The sequence below is a fragment of the Pimephales promelas genome, chromosome 7 (assembly GCF_988280905.1).
Source record: "Pimephales promelas chromosome 7, fPimPro1.hap1.1, whole genome shotgun sequence".
NCBI classification, from domain to species: Eukaryota; Metazoa; Chordata; class Actinopteri; order Cypriniformes; family Leuciscidae; genus Pimephales; species Pimephales promelas.
Genome location: NC_142775.1, coordinates 24,637,394 through 24,652,234, shown reverse-complemented (window position 1 = coordinate 24,652,234; position 14,841 = coordinate 24,637,394). Strand labels below are relative to the sequence as shown.

Sequence of the window (14,841 nt, the reverse complement as noted above, 5' to 3'; positions counted from 1 at the left end):
AGTTATACTCTACAGGAGGAATTAGATTTCAGTCTGCAACTCGTTAGAACTAGAGGGACAATATGGCAAATTTCTCTACGACCATAACTACAGGAGAGGAATTACAGAAAGCCGGTTTGGCTTTTTTTCTTACCCATCGTTGTGGTGGTGATAGACGTTCCCTCTACAAAGACCATGTTAATGTTGGTGAGAAGCTGCTGTTGGACACTGGGAAGGTCAGCAAAGTCACTCACTGAGAGTGCATAGCTAGGCTCATTGGAGATCTTCTGGAGTTCCCTGCTGTCTGAGCTCCTTGACCCTATCGCAAAGATAAGCACTCCCAGCTCTTTCAGGGATGAGGCTGGTGTGTCAACATTATCAAATGACTTTCCACCACTCAGCAGAATCAGCAGCTGAGGCACACCTTCTCCAAGTCTACTTCCAGAGGAGGCAGTGAAGACATTGTCCCTCACATACTGCAGAGCTGCCCCTGTGTTGAGGGGTCTCCCTCCTTTGTGCCTCAGACCCCTGAGCGTGTCAAGCACGTCCTCCTTCCTCGAGTATGTGTTAAGATAGAAATGGGCCTCTGGATCTCTGCTGTACTGGACCACAGACACATGGTCTCTTTTCTCAGACACGTTCAGTCTCTCCACCATCCTCTCAACAAAGTCACGCATTGCAGGGAAAGAGCTCCTTGTGCCATCTGAGCCATCCAGAAGGAACACCACATCCCTCCTGGCCATCCTTCGCTCAGCTATGGATAATGGGATGGAACACAAAGTCACGTGAGCCCTGGGTATCTGATGTTGTCTGTGGGCGTGTGTGTGCTCTAGTCGGCCACTACAAAAAGGGAGAAATCGCTCCTATCCTCTCAGCTAGTTTACAGCCAATCTAACAGTAAAATGTCATTACTGTCTGCTAAAATAGCATCTCATTTTGGTCAGAGTACAACCGCCAAAACTTACTGAATACGGTAAATAGAGGTCTGCAAATGAAAGGATATTTTCATCAATTGACAAAAACTGTGCCTAAAACTGACGAACGATCGAATAAACAAACACATTAAAAATCAACACTGCTTACCACACCAGAGGGTTCAAACCCATTGCTTGTTAGGCTAATTTCCCCCGCCTCTGCTAACATGCATCGCTAACATAAACCCTATGGTGTCTACGGCACGCTTTGCAAGGAGGGCGCAGTGTGCTGTTTTCTAGAGACGTGTGATAATCTGTCTTACCCGCCACAGTAGGTGCCATCGGCTTGACTTGTACAAGCACATTGTTGAGGGAGCTGATAAACTGCTGCTGGACACTGGGAAGGTCAGAGAATTCATTGACGGGCTGTGCATAGGTAGGGTCGTTGGCAATTCTCTGCACCTCTCTGCTCGAATTTCTGGTGCCGATGCCAAAAATCAAGATTCCGCTCTCTTTTAGGGCGGAGGCAGGTGTATCTATGTTATCGCTTGACCGTCCTCCACTGAGGAGGATGAGAATCTGAGGGACACCCTCTTGCTTTCTACTCCCCGCAGAGGCGGTGAAGACACTGTCCCTCACGTACTGGAGGGCTGCCCCCGTGTTGAGGGGTCTCCCTCCTCTATGCCTCAGACCTCTGACAGTGTTCAGGATCTCCCCTCTTGTTGCGTAGGTATTCAGATAGAAATTGACCTCAGCGTCTCTACTGTACTGCACCACAGAAACACGGTCTCTCTTTGCCTCTATGTTGAATTGCTCCACTACTCTTTGCACAAAATCACGCATTGCTGGGAATGTATTTCTAGTGCCATCTGAACCGTCCAGCAAAAACACCACGTCCTTTCTGGGTATGGTGTCATCAGCTAGGAAAAGAAATCAGCATCATTAACACAGAGTAGTTTCAAAACACCTTCAAAATGTCACATTAATTCAACCACCTCAACGACTACCTAAGCTGTGGGTAAGGGTCCCACTGCTCATTACCACTTAGGGAAATCAACAATGCACGGCCTGTAAGCTAGCTGTCACAAAGTGCTGCCATGCACATACCAGTGAGAGTCGGTGAAGTTGGAGTGATGGGCATTGCAACAGCCTGGACAGAGGCCAGCAGCTGCTCTTGGACATTTGGAAGCTCACTGAAGTCGGACACGGAGAGAGCATAATTGGGGTCGTATGAGATTCTCTGCAGTTCTCTGCTATCAGAGCCCCGCGATCCAATTCCAAAGGTCAAGACGCCAAGCTCTTTCAGAGAGGACGCTGCTGCCTCAACACTGTCGAATGACCTTCCCCCGCTAAGCAAGATCAGTATCTGCGGCACACCCTCCAACCGTCTGCTGCCGGAGGGGGCAGTAAATACATTGTCTCTGACGTACTGGAGAGCTGCCCCTGTGTAGAGGGGTCTACCTCCTTTGTGTCTCAGACCTCTGACACGGTCAAGAACCTCTTCCTTTGTCGTGTAGCTATTTAGATAGAAATGGACCTCGGCTTCTCTACTGTACTGGACCACAGAAACACGGTCTCTGTTTGCCTCTATGGTGTGTTGCTCCACTACTCTCTGCACGAAATCACGCATAGCTGGGAAAGAATTCCTAGTGCCATCTGAACCGTCCAGCAGAAAGACTATGTCCTTTCTGGGTGTGACGTAATCAGCTAAGAGGGAGAAAAACATCATCAATGACACCAAGTAATGTGCATAAAGTTCACAAACATTCAGAATGACACATCAGTTCATCACCTCATTAACTCTCTAAGCTATGGTTTAAAAAAAAAAAAAAAGTAAGGGACTTCATGAAGATAAAACAAGACACAGGGTATTGTTAAGTACTGCAACGCACATACCGGTAACAATCTGTGAAGTTGGAGTGATGGGAATTGAAACAGCATTGACAGAGGCAAGCAGCTGCTCTTGAACATTTGGAAGCTCGCTGAAGTCGGACACAGACAGAGCATAATTGGGGTCGTATGAAATTCTCTGCAATTCTCTGCTATCAGAGCCCCTCGATCCTATTCCAAAAGTCAAGATGCCAAGCTCTTTCAGAGAGGAGGCTGCTGCCTCAACACTGTCAAATGACCTTCCCCCGCTAAGCAAAAAAAGTATCTGCGGCACACCTTCAAACCGCCTGCTGCCGGAGGAGGCAGTAAAGACATTGTCTATGACATACTGGAGCGCTGCCCCCGTGTAGAGGGGTCTGCCTCCTTTGTGCCGCAGACCTCTGACACTGTCAAGAATTTCTTCCTTTGTCTTGTACGTGTTTAGATAGAAATGTGCCTCTGGATCTCTGCTGTACTGGACCACAGAAATGTGATCTCTGTTCTCAGCCACTTCCAAATTCTCCACCATTCTTTGCACAAATTCTTTCATTGCTGGGAACCCATTCCTAGTGGCATCCGATCCATCCAGCAGGAAGACAACGTCTCTCCTCTGTCTACGGCCCTCAGCTAAAAACAGACAAATTCGTGGGTCAGGTGGGGGACATTTTAAGGAGAGAAAAAAATAATAATAATACCCCACAACGCATTACACACTTAAGGCTCGATCATGCTTTTTGTTTGTTCGCTATCGCGTCACCTCCCGTAAAGTTATACTCTACAGGAGGAATTAGATTTCAGTCTGCAACTCGTTAGAACTAGAGGGACAATATGGCAAATTTCTCTACGACCATAACTAAAGGAGAGGAATTACAGAAAGCCGGTTTGGCTTTTTTTCTTACCCATCGTTGTGGTGGTGATAGACGTTCCCTCTACAAAGACCATGTTAATGTTGGTGAGAAGCTGCTGTTGGACACTGGGAAGGTCAGCAAAGTCACTCACTGAGAGTGCATAGCTAGGCTCATTGGAGATCTTCTGGAGTTCCCTGCTGTCTGAGCTCCTTGACCCTATCGCAAAGATAAGCACTCCCAGCTCTTTCAGGGATGAGGCTGGTGTGTCAACATTATCAAATGACTTTCCACCACTCAGCAGAATCAGCAGCTGAGGCACACCTTCTCCAAGTCTACTTCCAGAGGAGGCAGTGAAGGCATTGTCCCTCACGTACTGCAGAGCTGCCCCTGTGTTGAGGGGTCTCCCTCCTTTGTGCCTCAGACCCCTGAGCGTGTCAAGCACGTCCTCCTTCCTCGAGTATGTGTTAAGATAGAAATGGGCCTCTGGATCTCTGCTGTACTGGACCACAGACACATGGTCTCTTTTCTCAGACACGTTCAGTCTCTCCACCATCCTCTCAACAAAGTCACGCATTGCAGGGAAAGAGCTCCTTGTGCCATCTGAGCCATCCAGAAGGAACACCACATCCCTCCTGGCCATCCTTCGCTCAGCTATGGATAATGGGATGGAACACAAAGTCACGTGAGCCCTGGGTATCTGATGTTGTCTGTGGGCGTGTGTGTGCTCTAGTCGGCCACTACAAAAAGGGAGAAATCGCTCCTATCCTCTCAGCTAGTTTACAGCCAATCTAACAGTCAAATGTCATTACTGTCTGCTAAAATAGCATCTCATTTTGGTCAGAGTACAACCGCCAAAACTTACTGAATACGGTAAATTGAGGTCTGCAAATGAAAGGATATTTTCATCAATTGACAAAAACTGTGCCTAAAACTGACGAACGATCGAATAAACAAACACATTAAAAATCAACACTGCTTACCACACCAGAGGGTTCAAACCCATTGCTTGTTAGGCTAATTTCCCCCGCCTCTGCTAACATGCATCGCTAACATAAACCCTATGGTGTCTACGGCACGCTTTGCAAGGAGGGCGCAGTGTGCTGTTTTCTAGAGACGTGTGATAATCTGTCTTACCCGCCACAGTAGGTGCCATCGGCTTGACTTGTACAAGCACATTGTTGAGGGAGCTGATAAACTGCTGCTGGACACTGGGAAGGTCAGAGAATTCATTGACGGGCTGTGCATAGGTAGGGTCGTTGGCAATTCTCTGCACCTCTCTGCTCGAATTTCTGGTGCCGATGCCAAAAATCAAGATTCCGCTCTCTTTTAGGGCGGAGGCAGGTGTATCTATGTTATCGCTTGACCGTCCTCCACTGAGGAGGATGAGAATCTGAGGGACACCCTCTTGCTTTCTACTCCCCGCAGAGGCGGTGAAGACACTGTCCCTCACGTACTGGAGGGCTGCCCCCGTGTTGAGGGGTCTCCCTCCTCTATGCCTCAGACCTCTGACAGTGTTCAGGATCTCCCCTCTTGTTGCGTAGGTATTCAGATAGAAATTGACCTCAGCGTCTCTACTGTACTGCACCACAGAAACACGGTCTCTCTTTGCCTCTATGTTGAATTGCTCCACTACTCTTTGCACAAAATCACGCATTGCTGGGAATGTATTTCTAGTGCCATCTGAACCGTCCAGCAAAAACACCACGTCCTTTCTGGGTATGGTGTCATCAGCTAGGAAAAGAAATCAGCATCATTAACACAGAGTAGTTTCAAAACACCTTCAAAATGTCACATTAATTCAACCACCTCAACGACTACCTAAGCTGTGGGTAAGGGTCCCACTGCTCATTACCACTTAGGGAAATCAACAATGCACGGCCTGTAAGCTAGCTGTCACAAAGTGCTGCCATGCACATACCAGTGAGAGTCGGTGAAGTTGGAGTGATGGGCATTGCAACAGCCTGGACAGAGGCCAGCAGCTGCTCTTGGACATTTGGAAGCTCACTGAAGTCGGACACGGAGAGAGCATAATTGGGGTCGTATGAGATTCTCTGCAGTTCTCTGCTATCAGAGCCCCGCGATCCAATTCCAAAGGTCAAGACGCCAAGCTCTTTCAGAGAGGACGCTGCTGCCTCAACACTGTCGAATGACCTTCCCCCGCTAAGCAAGATCAGTATCTGCGGCACACCCTCCAACCGTCTGCTGCCGGAGGGGGCAGTAAATACATTGTCTCTGACGTACTGGAGAGCTGCCCCTGTGTAGAGGGGTCTACCTCCTTTGTGTCTCAGACCTCTGACACGGTCAAGAACCTCTTCCTTTGTCGTGTAGCTATTTAGATAGAAATGGACCTCGGCTTCTCTACTGTACTGGACCACAGAAACACGGTCTCTGTTTGCCTCTATGGTGTGTTGCTCCACTACTCTCTGCACGAAATCACGCATAGCTGGGAAAGAATTCCTAGTGCCATCTGAACCGTCCAGCAGAAAGACTATGTCCTTTCTGGGTGTGACGTAATCAGCTAAGAGGGAGAAAAACATCATCAATGACACCAAGTAATGTGCATAAAGTTCACAAACATTCAGAATGACACATCAGTTCATCACCTCATTAACTCTCTAAGCTATGGTTTAAAAAAAAAAAAAAAAGTAAGGGACTTCATGAAGATAAAACAAGACACAGGGTATTGTTAAGTACTGCAACGCACATACCGGTAACAATCTGTGAAGTTGGAGTGATGGGAATTGAAACAGCATTGACAGAGGCAAGCAGCTGCTCTTGAACATTTGGAAGCTCGCTGAAGTCGGACACAGACAGAGCATAATTGGGGTCGTATGAAATTCTCTGCAATTCTCTGCTATCAGAGCCCCTCGATCCTATTCCAAAAGTCAAGATGCCAAGCTCTTTCAGAGAGGAGGCTGCTGCCTCAACACTGTCAAATGACCTTCCCCCGCTAAGCAAAAAAAGTATCTGCGGCACACCTTCAAACCGCCTGCTGCCGGAGGAGGCAGTAAAGACATTGTCTATGACATACTGGAGCGCTGCCCCCGTGTAGAGGGGTCTGCCTCCTTTGTGCCGCAGACCTCTGACACTGTCAAGAATTTCTTCCTTTGTCTTGTACGTGTTTAGATAGAAATGTGCCTCTGGATCTCTGCTGTACTGGACCACAGAAATGTGATCTCTGTTCTCAGCCACTTCCAAATTCTCCACCATTCTTTGCACAAATTCTTTCATTGCTGGGAACCCATTCCTAGTGGCATCCGATCCATCCAGCAGGAAGACAACGTCTCTCCTCTGTCTACGGCCCTCAGCTAAAAACAGACAAATTCGTGGGTCAGGTGGGGGACATTTTAAGGAGAGAAAAAAATAATAATAATACCCCACAACGCATTACACACTTAAGGCTCGATCATGCTTTTTGTTTGTTCGCTATCGCGTCACCTCCCGTAAAGTTATACTCTACAGGAGGAATTAGATTTCAGTCTGCAACTCGTTAGAACTAGAGGGACAATATGGCAAATTTCTCTACGACCATAACTAAAGGAGAGGAATTACAGAAAGCCGGTTTGGCTTTTTTTCTTACCCATCGTTGTGGTGGTGATAGACGTTCCCTCTACAAAGACCATGTTAATGTTGGTGAGAAGCTGCTGTTGGACACTGGGAAGGTCAGCAAAGTCACTCACTGAGAGTGCATAGCTAGGCTCATTGGAGATCTTCTGGAGTTCCCTGCTGTCTGAGCTCCTTGACCCTATCGCAAAGATAAGCACTCCCAGCTCTTTCAGGGATGAGGCTGGTGTGTCAACATTATCAAATGACTTTCCACCACTCAGCAGAATCAGCAGCTGAGGCACACCTTCTCCAAGTCTACTTCCAGAGGAGGCAGTGAAGGCATTGTCCCTCACGTACTGCAGAGCTGCCCCTGTGTTGAGGGGTCTCCCTCCTTTGTGCCTCAGACCCCTGAGCGTGTCAAGCACGTCCTCCTTCCTCGAGTATGTGTTAAGATAGAAATGGGCCTCTGGATCTCTGCTGTACTGGACCACAGACACATGGTCTCTTTTCTCAGACACGTTCAGTCTCTCCACCATCCTCTCAACAAAGTCACGCATTGCAGGGAAAGAGCTCCTTGTGCCATCTGAGCCATCCAGAAGGAACACCACATCCCTCCTGGCCATCCTTCGCTCAGCTATGGATAATGGGATGGAACACAAAGTCACGTGAGCCCTGGGTATCTGATGTTGTCTGTGGGCGTGTGTGTGCTCTAGTCGGCCACTACAAAAAGGGAGAAATCGCTCCTATCCTCTCAGCTAGTTTACAGCCAATCTAACAGTCAAATGTCATTACTGTCTGCTAAAATAGCATCTCATTTTGGTCAGAGTACAACCGCCAAAACTTACTGAATACGGTAAATTGAGGTCTGCAAATGAAAGGATATTTTCATCAATTGACAAAAACTGTGCCTAAAACTGACGAACGATCGAATAAACAAACACATTAAAAATCAACACTGCTTACCACACCAGAGGGTTCAAACCCATTGCTTGTTAGGCTAATTTCCCCCGCCTCTGCTAACATGCATCGCTAACATAAACCCTATGGTGTCTACGGCACGCTTTGCAAGGAGGGCGCAGTGTGCTGTTTTCTAGAGACGTGTGATAATCTGTCTTACCCGCCACAGTAGGTGCCATCGGCTTGACTTGTACAAGCACATTGTTGAGGGAGCTGATAAACTGCTGCTGGACACTGGGAAGGTCAGAGAATTCATTGACGGGCTGTGCATAGGTAGGGTCGTTGGCAATTCTCTGCACCTCTCTGCTCGAATTTCTGGTGCCGATGCCAAAAATCAAGATTCCGCTCTCTTTTAGGGCGGAGGCAGGTGTATCTATGTTATCGCTTGACCGTCCTCCACTGAGGAGGATGAGAATCTGAGGGACACCCTCTTGCTTTCTACTCCCCGCAGAGGCGGTGAAGACACTGTCCCTCACGTACTGGAGGGCTGCCCCCGTGTTGAGGGGTCTCCCTCCTCTATGCCTCAGACCTCTGACAGTGTTCAGGATCTCCCCTCTTGTTGCGTAGGTATTCAGATAGAAATTGACCTCAGCGTCTCTACTGTACTGCACCACAGAAACACGGTCTCTCTTTGCCTCTATGTTGAATTGCTCCACTACTCTTTGCACAAAATCACGCATTGCTGGGAATGTATTTCTAGTGCCATCTGAACCGTCCAGCAAAAACACCACGTCCTTTCTGGGTATGGTGTCATCAGCTAGGAAAAGAAATCAGCATCATTAACACAGAGTAGTTTCAAAACACCTTCAAAATGTCACATTAATTCAACCACCTCAACGACTACCTAAGCTGTGGGTAAGGGTCCCACTGCTCATTACCACTTAGGGAAATCAACAATGCACGGCCTGTAAGCTAGCTGTCACAAAGTGCTGCCATGCACATACCAGTGAGAGTCGGTGAAGTTGGAGTGATGGGCATTGCAACAGCCTGGACAGAGGCCAGCAGCTGCTCTTGGACATTTGGAAGCTCACTGAAGTCGGACACGGAGAGAGCATAATTGGGGTCGTATGAGATTCTCTGCAGTTCTCTGCTATCAGAGCCCCGCGATCCAATTCCAAAGGTCAAGACGCCAAGCTCTTTCAGAGAGGACGCTGCTGCCTCAACACTGTCGAATGACCTTCCCCCGCTAAGCAAGATCAGTATCTGCGGCACACCCTCCAACCGTCTGCTGCCGGAGGGGGCAGTAAATACATTGTCTCTGACGTACTGGAGAGCTGCCCCTGTGTAGAGGGGTCTACCTCCTTTGTGTCTCAGACCTCTGACACGGTCAAGAACCTCTTCCTTTGTCGTGTAGCTATTTAGATAGAAATAGACCTCGGCTTCTCTACTGTACTGGACCACAGAAACACGGTCTCTGTTTGCCTCTATGGTGTGTTGCTCCACTACTCTCTGCACGAAATCACGCATAGCTGGGAAAGAATTCCTAGTGCCATCTGAACCGTCCAGCAGAAAGACTATGTCCTTTCTGGGTGTGACGTAATCAGCTAAGAGGGAGAAAAACATCATCAATGACACCAAGTAATGTGCATAAAGTTCACAAACATTTAGAATGACACATCAGTTCATCACCTCATTAACTCTCTAAGCTATGGTTTAAAAAAAAAAGTAAGGGACTTCATGAAGATAAAACAAGACACAGGGTATTGTTAAGTACTGCAACGCACATACCGGTAACAGTCTGTGAAGTTGGAGTGATGGGAATTGAAACAGCCTTGACAGAGGCAAGCAGCTGCTCTTGAACATTTGGAAGCTCGCTGAAGTCGGACACAGACAGAGCATAATTGGGGTCGTATGAAATTCTCTGCAATTCTCTGCTATCAGAGCCCCTTGATCCTATTCCAAAAGTCAAGATGCCAAGCTCTTTCAGAGAGGAGGCTGCTGCCTCAACACTGTCAAATGACCTTCCCCCGCTAAGCAAAACCAGTATCTGCGGCACACCTTCCAACCGCCTGCTGCCGGAGGAGGCAGCAAAGACATTGTCTATGACATACTGGAGCGCTGCCCCCGTGTAGAGGGGTCTGCCTCCTTTGTGCCGCAGACCTCTGACACTGTCAAGAATTTCTTCCTTTGTCTTGTACGTGTTTAGATAGAAATGTGCCTCTGGGTCTCTGCTGTACTGGACCACAGAAATGTGATCTCTGTTCTCAGCCACTTCCAAATTCTCCACCATTCTTTGCACAAATTCTTTCATTGCTGGGAACCCATTCCTAGTGGCATCCGATCCATCCAGCAGGAAGACAACGTCTCTCCTCTGTCTACGGCCCTCAGCTAAAAACAGACAAATTCGTGGGTCAGGTGGGGGACATTTTAAGGAGAGAAAAAAATAATAATAATACCCCACAACGCATTACACACTTAAGGCTCGATCATGCTTTTTGTTTGTTCGCTATCGCGTCACCTCCCGTAAAGTTATACTCTACAGGAGGAATTAGATTTCAGTCTGCAACTCGTTAGAACTAGAGGGACAATATGGCAAATTTCTCTACGACCATAACTAAAGGAGAGGAATTACAGAAAGCCGGTTTGGCTTTTTTTCTTACCCATCGTTGTGGTGGTGATAGACGTTCCCTCTACAAAGACCATGTTAATGTTGGTGAGAAGCTGCTGTTGGACACTGGGAAGGTCAGCAAAGTCACTCACTGAGAGTGCATAGCTAGGCTCATTGGAGATCTTCTGGAGTTCCCTGCTGTCTGAGCTCCTTGACCCTATCGCAAAGATAAGCACTCCCAGCTCTTTCAGGGATGAGGCTGCTGTGTCAACATTATCAAATGACTTTCCACCACTCAGCAGAATCAGCAGCTGAGGCACACCTTCTCCAAGTCTACTTCCAGAGGAGGCAGTGAAGACATTGTCCCTCACGTACTGCAGAGCTGCCCCTGTGTTGAGGGGTCTCCCTCCTTTGTGCCTCAGACCCCTGAGCGTGTCAAGCACGTCCTCCTTCCTCGAGTATGTGTTAAGATAGAAATGGGCCTCTGGATCTCTGCTGTACTGGACCACAGACACATGGTCTCTTTTCTCAGACACGTTCAGTCTCTCCACCATCCTCTCAACAAAGTCACGCATTGCAGGGAAAGAGCTCCTTGTGCCATCTGAGCCATCCAGAAGGAACACCACATCCCTCCTGGCCATCCTTCGCTCAGCTATGGATAATGGGATGGAACACAAAGTCACGTGAGCCCTGGGTATCTGATGTTGTCTGTGGGCGTGTGTGTGCTCTAGTCGGCCACTACAAAAAGGGAGAAATCGCTCCTATCCTTTCAGCTAGTTTACAGCCAATCTAACAGTCAAATGTCATTACTGTCTGCTAAAATAGCATCTCATTTTGGTCAGAGTACAACCGCCAAAACTTACTGAATACGGTAAATTGAGGTCTGCAAATGAAAGGATATTTTCATCAATTGACAAAAACTGTGCCTAAAACTGACGAACGATCGAATAAACAAACACATTAAAAATCAACACTGCTTACCACACCAGAGGGTTCAAACCCATTGCTTGTTAGGCTAATTTCCCCCGCCTCTGCTAACATGCATCGCTAACATAAACCCTATGGTGTCTACGGCACGCTTTGCAAGGAGGGCGCAGTGTGCTGTTTTCTAGAGACGTGTGATAATCTGTCTTACCCGCCACAGTAGGTGCCATCGGCTTGACTTGTACAAGCACATTGTTGAGGGAGCTGATAAACTGCTGCTGGACACTGGGAAGGTCAGAGAATTCATTGACGGGCTGTGCATAGGTAGGGTCGTTGGCAATTCTCTGCACCTCTCTGCTCGAATTTCTGGTGCCGATGCCAAAAATCAAGATTCCGCTCTCTTTTAGGGCGGAGGCAGGTGTATCTATGTTATCGCTTGACCGTCCTCCACTGAGGAGGATGAGAATCTGAGGGACACCCTCTTGCTTTCTACTCCCCGCAGAGGCGGTGAAGACACTGTCCCTCACGTACTGGAGGGCTGCCCCCGTGTTGAGGGGTCTCCCTCCTCTATGCCTCAGACCTCTGACAGTGTTCAGGATCTCCCCTCTTGTTGCGTAGGTATTCAGATAGAAATTGACCTCAGCGTCTCTACTGTACTGCACCACAGAAACACGGTCTCTCTTTGCCTCTATGTTGAATTGCTCCACTACTCTTTGCACAAAATCACGCATTGCTGGGAATGTATTTCTAGTGCCATCTGAACCGTCCAGCAAAAACACCACGTCCTTTCTGGGTATGGTGTCATCAGCTAGGAAAAGAAATCAGCATCATTAACACAGAGTAGTTTCAAAACACCTTCAAAATGTCACATTAATTCAACCACCTCAACGACTACCTAAGCTGTGGGTAAGGGTCCCACTGCTCATTACCACTTAGGGAAATCAACAATGCACGGCCTGTAAGCTAGCTGTCACAAAGTGCTGCCATGCACATACCAGTGAGAGTCGGTGAAGTTGGAGTGATGGGCATTGCAACAGCCTGGACAGAGGCCAGCAGCTGCTCTTGGACATTTGGAAGCTCACTGAAGTCGGACACGGAGAGAGCATAATTGGGGTCGTATGAGATTCTCTGCAGTTCTCTGCTATCAGAGCCCCGCGATCCAATTCCAAAGGTCAAGACGCCAAGCTCTTTCAGAGAGGACGCTGCTGCCTCAACACTGTCGAATGACCTTCCCCCGCTAAGCAAGATCAGTATCTGCGGCACACCCTCCAACCGTCTGCTGCCGGAGGGGGCAGTAAATACATTGTCTCTGACGTACTGGAGAGCTGCCCCTGTGTAGAGGGGTCTACCTCCTTTGTGTCTCAGACCTCTGACACGGTCAAGAACCTCTTCCTTTGTCGTGTAGCTATTTAGATAGAAATAGACCTCGGCTTCTCTACTGTACTGGACCACAGAAACACGGTCTCTGTTTGCCTCTATGGTGTGTTGCTCCACTACTCTCTGCACGAAATCACGCATAGCTGGGAAAGAATTCCTAGTGCCATCTGAACCGTCCAGCAGAAAGACTATGTCCTTTCTGGGTGTGACGTAATCAGCTAAGAGGGAGAAAAACATCATCAATGACACCAAGTAATGTGCATAAAGTTCACAAACATTTAGAATGACACATCAGTTCATCACCTCATTAACTCTCTAAGCTATGGTTTAAAAAAAAAAGTAAGGGACTTCATGAAGATAAAACAAGACACAGGGTATTGTTAAGTACTGCAACGCACATACCGGTAACAATCTGTGAAGTTGGAGTGATGGGAATTGAAACAGCATTGACAGAGGCAAGCAGCTGCTCTTGAACATTTGGAAGCTCGCTGAAGTCGGACACAGACAGAGCATAATTGGGGTCGTATGAAATTCTCTGCAATTCTCTGCTATCAGAGCCCCTCGATCCTATTCCAAAAGTCAAGATGCCAAGCTCTTTCAGAGAGGAGGCTGCTGCCTCAACACTGTCAAATGACCTTCCCCCGCTAAGCAAAAAAAGTATCTGCGGCACACCTTCAAACCGCCTGCTGCCGGAGGAGGCAGTAAAGACATTGTCTATGACATACTGGAGCGCTGCCCCCGTGTAGAGGGGTCTGCCTCCTTTGTGCCGCAGACCTCTGACACTGTCAAGAATTTCTTCCTTTGTCTTGTACGTGTTTAGATAGAAATGTGCCTCTGGATCTCTGCTGTACTGGACCACAGAAATGTGATCTCTGTTCTCAGCCACTTCCAAATTCTCCACCATTCTTTGCACAAATTCTTTCATTGCTGGGAACCCATTCCTAGTGGCATCCGATCCATCCAGCAGGAAGACAACGTCTCTCCTCTGTCTACGGCCCTCAGCTAAAAACAGACAAATTCGTGGGTCAGGTGGGGGACATTTTAAGGAGAGAAAAAAATAATAATAATACCCCACAACGCATTACACACTTAAGGCTCGATCATGCTTTTTGTTTGTTCGCTATCGCGTCACCTCCCGTAAAGTTATACTCTACAGGAGGAATTAGATTTCAGTCTGCAACTCGTTAGAACTAGAGGGACAATATGGCAAATTTCTCTACGACCATAACTAAAGGAGAGGAATTACAGAAAGCCGGTTTGGCTTTTTTTCTTACCCATCGTTGTGGTGGTGATAGACGTTCCCTCTACAAAGACCATGTTAATGTTGGTGAGAAGCTGCTGTTGGACACTGGGAAGGTCAGCAAAGTCACTCACTGAGAGTGCATAGCTAGGCTCATTGGAGATCTTCTGGAGTTCCCTGCTGTCTGAGCTCCTTGACCCTATCGCAAAGATAAGCACTCCCAGCTCTTTCAGGGATGAGGCTGGTGTGTCAACATTATCAAATGACTTTCCACCACTCAGCAGAATCAGCAGCTGAGGCACACCTTCTCCAAGTCTACTTCCAGAGGAGGCAGTGAAGGCATTGTCCCTCACGTACTGCAGAGCTGCCCCTGTGTTGAGGGGTCTCCCTCCTTTGTGCCTCAGACCCCTGAGCGTGTCAAGCACGTCCTCCTTCCTCGAGTATGTGTTAAGATAGAAATGGGCCTCTGGATCTCTGCTGTACTGGACCACAGACACATGGTCTCTTTTCTCAGACACGTTCAGTCTCTCCACCATCCTCTCAACAAAGTCACGCATTGCAGGGAAAGAGCTCCTTGTGCCATCTGAGCCATCCAGAAGGAACACCACATCCCTCCTGGCCATCCTTCGCTCAGCTATG

The 14,841-nt window shown here is 48.0% G+C and overlaps 1 protein-coding gene across 1 annotated transcript in view; it reads right to left on the bottom strand.

Annotated features, from left to right (window-relative positions):
- The window catches only part of LOC120460836 (collagen alpha-3(VI) chain), a 60,463-nt gene that overhangs the window by 27,598 nt on the left and 18,024 nt on the right, over positions 1 to 14,841 (bottom strand). The window contains exons 13-29 of the mRNA XM_089133250.1: positions 14,237 to 14,836; positions 13,365 to 13,964; positions 12,581 to 13,180; positions 11,797 to 12,393; positions 10,714 to 11,313; positions 9,842 to 10,441; positions 9,058 to 9,657; positions 8,274 to 8,870; positions 7,191 to 7,790; positions 6,319 to 6,918; positions 5,529 to 6,128; positions 4,745 to 5,341; positions 3,662 to 4,261; positions 2,790 to 3,389; positions 2,001 to 2,600; positions 1,217 to 1,813; positions 134 to 733 (exon numbers count right to left, since the gene is read on the bottom strand). Of these exons, the coding sequence (XP_088989376.1) occupies positions 134 to 733; positions 1,217 to 1,813; positions 2,001 to 2,600; positions 2,790 to 3,389; positions 3,662 to 4,261; positions 4,745 to 5,341; positions 5,529 to 6,128; positions 6,319 to 6,918; positions 7,191 to 7,790; positions 8,274 to 8,870; positions 9,058 to 9,657; positions 9,842 to 10,441; positions 10,714 to 11,313; positions 11,797 to 12,393; positions 12,581 to 13,180; positions 13,365 to 13,964; positions 14,237 to 14,836 (10,188 nt within the window). The remainder of the gene's footprint in view (positions 1 to 133; positions 734 to 1,216; positions 1,814 to 2,000; positions 2,601 to 2,789; positions 3,390 to 3,661; positions 4,262 to 4,744; positions 5,342 to 5,528; positions 6,129 to 6,318; positions 6,919 to 7,190; positions 7,791 to 8,273; positions 8,871 to 9,057; positions 9,658 to 9,841; positions 10,442 to 10,713; positions 11,314 to 11,796; positions 12,394 to 12,580; positions 13,181 to 13,364; positions 13,965 to 14,236; positions 14,837 to 14,841) is intronic.